We start from the raw sequence: 8,500 nt of genomic DNA on the forward strand, positions 1-8,500 counted from the left end.
CAAAAGCATTTCAGAATTTTTACCAGTCAAGACCCGAAGGTCTTTGGTCAAACAAACACCCTGAACGCTGAAATTTCTTTTTAGCACTGGGGTCAATTTGGTTTGGGCCGAAATGCCCTGATTGCTTTTGATACCTACATGAGCCTCAAACACAAATGTCAACATAAATGTAAATAAACAAGCTAGCTCTTTCTTTTAAAGAACTGTATTTGTGTCAAAAGTGAAGTTATCCAGTTAAAAAAAACCTGGAAGTGATTTTTTTTTTTTTTTTGGTTGATTTTGACCCCGAAATAAGGCATCTTCACATAAGAAACTCATAAAAATGTGTAAAAAATTCACAATTGACAGGATTGCTTTTCATTACCAATCAAAATAATGAACTGACAAAAGACAATCTTAAGGATTTGAGTGATATATTTGAGGGAATAACAAGAAGAAAGCTTAAACCATAAACATAATTATTAAATGTATGAATAAGTGACTGCAGGTGATGATTTAGTCTTGTTTTTTTTTTTTCACAATTTGACACAGTATTGCGTTAAAATTCACAATTTCAGTTGCGAAAAAAGTAAAAAATATCACTGTCCCTGTCTATCCCAGTAACAAATTTTGAACTGTCATAAACAATTTTCAATGATGATGTTACCACTGTAAACAAAGCATAAAAATCAACTTACCCAGCCTTGCCAAGGCAGAGTCCTTCTGAGATACTTTGTGAAGAAGTAGTAAGATGCAAAACACTGATGTTGAGAGAAATAAAAGAGTAAATTTACTTCTTTTAAACTGTGGAATCATTTTTGATGATAGTTAAACAACCTTCCTTTCAAAATACAGTTGTGACAAGTAAATCATTTTCAGCCAAACACAATCAAATGTCTGCACAGAGTTTTTCCAATAATTTGTTCTCTGTTGTTGTAGTTGTTGTTGTTGTTGCACATTATGCTGACTTTATTGGACACATATTCGTATTAAAAAATATTATCTTTTTGTTATTATCTTTTTGTTATTATTATCAGAAAATTAAAAGTTTATAAATGCATCAGTAAAACTCGTAATGGAGTCTGATAAAACTCTCTTTTCACGACAAAACAGTAAAAAGATTGACATTGTGTTCGAATATTTTGGCTCACATTTAGTCTCTTCTTGCCGTGATAGGTCTCAAACCACAAAATCTTCTATGCCTACTGCTTCTACTTATATACATACAAGGTTAGCTTTTAAAAAAGCTAGTAGCGACTCGCTTCGTAATTTTTTTCAAGGGGTGTGTTTAAATGTAAAAATGACAGTTCTGTTAGCTGAAGAGACTTCAGCGAACATCAAAATAAAAGTGAAGTCAACACTGGCCCGGTGCCCGATGGCCAGTGTATATAAGTTCAGGCCAGTGTAAATTTAAGAAAATTTTATTAATTATTTAGTAGAATAAATTCAAAACTGGAATTCGGGCCAGTAAATTCAAAATCTTAAACTCATTGACTGAAAGTGACATATAAACGAAGTTCTCTCAGTTTAACCAAGATGAGTATGAGTATATAATTATGAAGGTGCATGTAAACAGATAGAATGAAGAACCTATGACTATGCACATTTACTATATGGCCTGTTGACCTTGACCACAAAATGTTAGATATGTAGATTTCATAAAGATGTCTCTTTATACAAAATTAAGTTGTAATACATGTATGTTATTTAGTATTGGAATGAGAGGCACAAGTCCTAAAGTAAACACAAGTTGTCAATCAATTCAGCCAGAAAAGCCGGGATCCTGTTAAAAAAAATAGGGATCCCGGAAATTGACCAGTCTAAGAAAATGTTTTTTCAGATAAGCCGGGATCCTATTAAAACATATAGGGATCCCGGGAATTGACCAGTTCAAGAATATAGTTTTCAGAAAAGCCGGGATCGTATTAAAATGTAAATAGATCTCACGGATTGGCCAGTTCAAGTATATAGTTTTCAGAAAAGCTGGTCCCCAGGATCGTTTTTAAAAACATATAGGGATCCAGGATTTGACCAATTCAAGAAAATAGTCTTTGATTTTTCCAATTAATTAGGCATATAATTATAAGTATTGTGATTTCCGCATTTTAAGTTTGTTAATAAATAGCTCTAAATATATATCTATATTCTAAGTTAAATTAATTTAACGTTCATTATATACAATAAGAAAAAAATAACGTTTAATGGCCTTTCATTACGCCAACAATCAACACAAATATAGTTCATTAGGTTTTTCCTCCATATCTTACACGATCCCGGATCCCGGGCGTCCCGGATCCCGGCCAGTAAATACATACACTAAATACCGGAAAGGATAAAATGACCGGAAAAAAGGAAAATTAAAAATGCACAGAACCAGATGTACACTTATGTTAATTAACCAACGAAAACTTATTACAGAGAAAAGAAAACAGGTGAAATCGCTAAATCAGAAGTCAGTGTAAATATGATTTTTGAAAAGAATTCATAAAGACAAACATTTTAATCATCATTATATCTTTGCGCTCAAAACAATACTTGCTGATTTTTAAAAATGGCGTGAAAATTGAAGGTTTTTTGACGCTATGTAAGATTAAATTTGATTGGCTAAATAATTTTGGATCCTAGCCCTGATAGATGAATTTTGTAGAAAGCTGGAAGCCAAGCTTCGATTAAATTTTTGGATAGCTTCGGAGTTTTAGGTTGTTTCTCAGTAAAATCCTACCGTAATACCGGCTCGCCGTGGCGAGCCGGCATAATTATATAGCCTTGTGATGTTTGGGAAACTTTATCAGTCCCCTAACGGACTATCATTCCCCTCGATTTCCGTTTTCAGTGTCGTCCGCTCCGGTATTGGTCTATCTAATATATATTGTCCATTTTAAATCTCTTCCATTGCCAGTGTTTATCTAACTTAGATTTGAACTCATTTACATTCTTTGATAAAACTATTTCACTGGGAAGTAGGTTCCATTCGTTTACGACTCTATAAGTGAAGGAATTTTGTCTTATTGCCTTTAGTGGTATAATAATGTATATTGGCACTTATTGAGACTTTTAAGGAATGTTAAAATACATGAACAATCACGATCACAATATTACGTTGTCAGTAACAAGAAATTATCTATATAATTATAAAATTTAATTGACAATTGATGTCCGTGATAAAACTAAGGTCAATATCTGGAATTGCCTTCTTAAGGACATTCATTTATATCAGATACTTTTATTACAAATATAAATCTGTGTTATATATCAAAGGTGGTTATTCATAAGGAAAATTGATTTACTTGAATGATTGCAGAATTATTTTAACAAAGCATGATTATTAGATAACAATAAGTCTATATCAGAGGCTGGCATTACAATGTATATACTTAATTATCTGTTCAAATGTTAAACCATTAAGGTTTCTCGAGAAACAGAAACATTTTTCTTTTCTATCAGTAACGTTAGACCTATTGAAGTGAGAATATTTGTATATATAATGAAATTATGTTATTCCAAAGACTGATAAATTTGAATTGATAATTATCAGAATACTGTCCGTGATATTATTTACAATCTTTTTTACTGAAAGAACAGACAAGTAGCCGCGATCTACATTTTGAAAAAAAATTGTTTTTGTCTAATTGCAATACCTTTGTATCTTCTGGACATATTTATTGTACGCATCTCAGTCAATCAAAAGCACACACACGCACGCGCACACACACGCACGGGCACGCGCACGCACACACATACACACAACAACAACAACAACAGTCTTAAATTTCAATGTGAAAGCAAATATTCTTGCTTAAATAAAAAACTTTTACTTTTTAAAATTAAATTTGATGCCCACCAATAACATAAATTACCATCAAAGTAACTCTGACCTTTTACGGCAAAAAAAAAATATACCCTTACATTTTAGCTTTGTTAGATTGTAAGTAACTGTTATCGGCCCTTGAAATAAGCACACGAAAACGAGGTCTGAGACCCCTATGTTTACTCTAAAACATTTTTTTGTCATCATGTTAAGATCAATCAATTTAAAGGGACTCCAGTGAAGTATTTTGACATGACGGTACAGGAAATACGTTTTCGGGATTCATTTTCCATTTGATGTAGGTTTAGACAAATAACTTGTATGCAAAATGTCAGATCTGATCGTTCTCTTCCAGAATTATTATTCTAATTGTAGAAAATGACACTGAATTGAAAAGCGTTGCAACGCTTTTGATAAACTCAAGCCGTACTGAGAATATAACACAAAAATACGTGTCACGGTTCAGAACTGTTCACTAATTAGGGGAGAAAGTGTGTAGGCTGTGACATACGATTTTCATCTTATTTTATTCATTTTATTTATTTTATTTCTCGGTACATTTCCAATTGTCTTTGTTTTAAGTGTCCCAGCTAATCTATGTAAGAAATTCAATTCGAATTTCATGTAGGATAAGCTAGAGTTTCTGTTTTAAGGACTAGGATCATGAGGATAGGCTTAGCGACTGGAGCCTAAAGAAGACAGAATGATATTTGCCCTTGCAATTAGATATTAGTGGTTATTCGACCTTCTGGCATTATAGAACTCACGCTACACGCCCCTCTAAGGCAGGTAGGAAATAACACCAATTCTCTGTCTACGTTTTTGTATCCTTCTTGGGATCCAATGTTTTGAAAGGTATTTTGTTGATGTAAACATTTTCACAAACCTATAATTATAATTCTATATAGACATACTTCACTTCAGTGTTGTTATACTTTTCTGTTCCTTCGGAGTCATTGTTTCCAGGACGAAGATTAAATACCACTTTAGCCGCTGCTGTGTGTGCGGGGGAGATGTTTCACTTGCACATTATCTCTTATGAACAGACTCAATCAACTCCGAGTCCTCAATTTTCATATAATATTGTTATGAAAAGATTTTTTTTCTTTTACTTGTCAGCAATGCATTTAAAAGCTATAATTACTGGAGTAACGTTTTGGGCCTTTCTTGCACATTTGGCCAATTAAGGCATGAGTCTAGTCCGTTAAATTTGAACGATACTTGCTTTGACAGAGATCTGAATATATGGAAAGTATTGCAAAACTTCTTAATAAAACTCTGTTATAAATTTTTTTTATAGTAATCTTGAGGATATTTGATCGAGCTCTGGATACTTATACGGGTTAACACTTTTTTAGTTCAGATATGAAAAAGTGTAAGGTTTTGATGTTTATATGGGATTAGCTGAATAATCAGGATAGGGTTAGAGACAGGAGCCTTAAGAAGACGCAATCAAACCAAGATTTTATAATATTTCCTCTTGCAATAAGATATTATACAATTATTGACTAGTGAGCCATTGAATATGATGTGATATTCACTGGCAGATGACATATTGACCGAGGCGATAGCCAATATGACTTTCTGCCGGTGAATATCACATCATATTCAATGGCTCACTAGTCAATAATTGTTTTATTATATGAATAGGCTCAGAATTTAAAAAAAAAATCACGAAAAAGTACAACCTTATATACATGTACAAATTTTGCCTCGTTGAAGCGCGGGAAAAAAGACGCACGTGATAGGCGTGCAACGACTACGCGAACGCTGCGCATACGAAAGTTATTCAAGTTTATACTCATCGATGCGGTTTAGCCTTTAAGTATAACAGTAAAGTAATGATATTTTAATCGAGAAATATGCCATAAAGAACAAAATGCAACAATTATTTTTTAATTAGCACACGTAATGAATGGTCATTGAATATGAGTCTCAATCTATTTTTAGACTTGGAAAACCCAATTTAGCCAGTTAATATGATACTACCCCCAGTGAATATGATTTTATAAAAAGTTCTGTTGACTACAGTTTGGACCAATGAGATTGCAGCTATTTTTAGATCATATAATAATAATGATTATTCGACTTTCTGACATTAGGGGACTCGCACCACAAGTTTCTCTCGGGGAAGAAAATTGCACCAGGACGGTACTCATCAGGGATAGTAACCAACTGCCATTTGCAATCTGAACATAGTCCTTATAGAGTTTCTTCCCATTCATTATATAAACCTTTTTATAACTATTTTCATATTTTTTATGCGTTTTAGTAGATTGTTATAAAATGAATAATTAAAACGAATAGGAAAATAAATTGAATTTTTAACAAGAATATATTCCTGCAAAAAATATAAAAAATGAGGTAAAAACATATATCATCATAAATGAATTTCTAATAATTGTAAACGGATTCACTGAGTTTATTAAAGTATAACCGCGTAGAGAACAACTCTACTGTAATAAGCAATATCAAAAAATTGAAAAACTTTCCGAAACTCAGGTCTCAGGTTAATATTGCCAAACCATAATTTTAGACCAATAAATTTAAACAAAAGGGTCTCTGGTTAACTTTAAATGTTCTGGAATCCAGCTGCAATGTTGTTTCTCTCTCGCAATTTGTGACGGTGTTTGTAAATAATTATGTATATGTGCGTGCCTGCGTGTTTACAGTGAAATTTCACTATTGCAACTTTGTTTAAATCTAAAAAGTCCAAATATTTTTCTACATGTTATACATTTGTATATGAATCAGCATAGTTTGTTATGTAATGAATGTTCATCTTGTTTGCTAATTTTAACCTTCTATTTTCCCAGTATATAAACGAAATCACTGTACCCTGTCTTGCGAATCTATACAATTCAATGTGTACCCTGTCTTGTGATTACAAGCACATGTTACTTCTGATCTCTATACCATTGTATGTATGTAGTGTATGTTTAATGAGGGTCCATCCATCCGGTAAGACACAAAAAACAGCGTTCTTACCACTGGTACGGACCCCGCACATGTCACCAGCCATGCCTTAAAAGAGTAAATTTTGAAGCACAAAGAGGTAATAATTTACCTTCATGCAATTTCCACGGAGTATTAGCAAAAGCTATGAATTTTGAGCCAAAAGTAGGTCACTGTACGGCGGTCAATGAGAGCCTAAATTTACAATAACCTGAGACAATAATGAAAGGAGGTAGCCCTTTAAACGGCTAATTTGTTGGTGCCAAGCAAAGGAAGGGCGTTACAAGCCGTCTATCTGTGCTAGAGGCTCACGCACACTAGCACACCATCCTCGTCTTATTAGCCTTCATCGTAGGGCCACTCCAATCGGCTTAAGTCAGGACATCGGCAGCTGGTCCCCAGTCAAAGACAAAGAAGTAGTCCTGAGAACGGTAAGGAATTTCAAAGTTTACTTTCCTCTAAGACGCAAATCTTCTGCCGTTGCCCGTGCCTTCTCAGCGATGTGCACGTACCAAGGGGAAGAGCGAAGTAACTATACCCTTCTTGGGAGCCTATGTATTTCAACTTCAACCTTTCTTGTTGTTAGAGGAAGTAGACTTGTTTATACGAGTATAGTGTGATTAAAATACTTATATGTCTTTATTTTTCTCCCAACAGAAATTTAGTACAAATTGCTTGATCGTCTGTAAAACCAAACCTCCGGAGCTGTTCCTTTACATATTGACTTACAAAAGTTTATGATAAACCACTAGATTAGTTGGATATCTGTTATTTTATAGTAATCTGAAATGTTAAGTCTTTTTAACAATGCACTTAGTTTGATAGACAGTCAACCGTATAAACTTAATGATATGACAGGAGTACTCCAGGGGAGCTAAATAGAAAAGAGACATATTTCGCTGTAATTTACTTATACTCGTAGTCTCCCTTTAATCAACCACCACCGACAACTGAACGTGATCACAAAATAATAAAGCCACCTTTCAGACAAGAAGACTAACACGACATTTTATAATCGTTTCTTCATCAAAGTCTGAACGTTTTTAAATAAATATTCGTATGTAATAATAAAAAAGAACCATAACATTATACGGTAATAAAACACTCCTGAATGTTAATTGGATCAGGATGACACTCAGTCGGCACGTAGAATATATAACATTGAAATCCTAAATCGTTCCAAATTCATATTCAAATGACATATTCAGCTTGTTAAAGTTTAAACAGCTAAGTGGTTATATACAACAGTTTTACAAGATAACAATTCAAAATATACTTGTTCTTTTTCTTTTAATTGCTTTTGTTGATAATATTTCGTTCCTGTATCTACTCAAGTTGGATAAAGATCTTCAGGAAACTCTTTGTATATAGACATTGTATTCAACATGTAATGATATAAACGTTTAATGTAAAGTTAAAAAAAGAGATAAATAAAAACAAATTGAAGAAATATAATTATTTAAAACGATAACGCAATAACAAGAAAGCATTATTTAAGGGAAAAGCTACGCTATCTAAGCATACACACAATAAGTTCAACGACATAATTTCTACAAAAGTTCAACGTGCGAAAATGGTATACTTGTTTTTAAAGTTCAAAATGGGATACTGCCAATGACGTCTTTGTGAATTTACGTGATATTGTTAAAGTCTAAATGAACTGCTATTGTATTTCACTAGTAAATAAAGATAACTAACAATTCAAAATAATTTAAGACTAATTTACAGATCAAATGATAGGTCTTATTTAGTCCGTAC

General features: G+C 33.0%; 1 protein-coding gene across 1 annotated transcript in view; it reads right to left on the reverse strand.

Moving 5' to 3' along the window:
• The window catches only part of LOC132757455 (heparan sulfate 2-O-sulfotransferase 1-like), a 48,334-nt gene extending 47,396 nt beyond the window's left edge, over positions 1-938 (reverse strand). The window contains exon 1 of the mRNA XM_060748735.1: positions 678-938. Coding sequence (XP_060604718.1) covers positions 678-795 — 118 coding nt within the window. The 5' untranslated portion in view covers positions 796-938. The remainder of the gene's footprint in view (positions 1-677) is intronic.
• Positions 939-8,500: the final 7,562 nt, after the last annotated feature.

Source organism: Ruditapes philippinarum, unplaced genomic scaffold (genome assembly GCF_026571515.1).
Source record: "Ruditapes philippinarum isolate M1 unplaced genomic scaffold, ASM2657151v2 ctg697_1_1_1_1, whole genome shotgun sequence".
Lineage (NCBI taxonomy): Eukaryota > Metazoa > Mollusca > Bivalvia > Venerida > Veneridae > Ruditapes > Ruditapes philippinarum.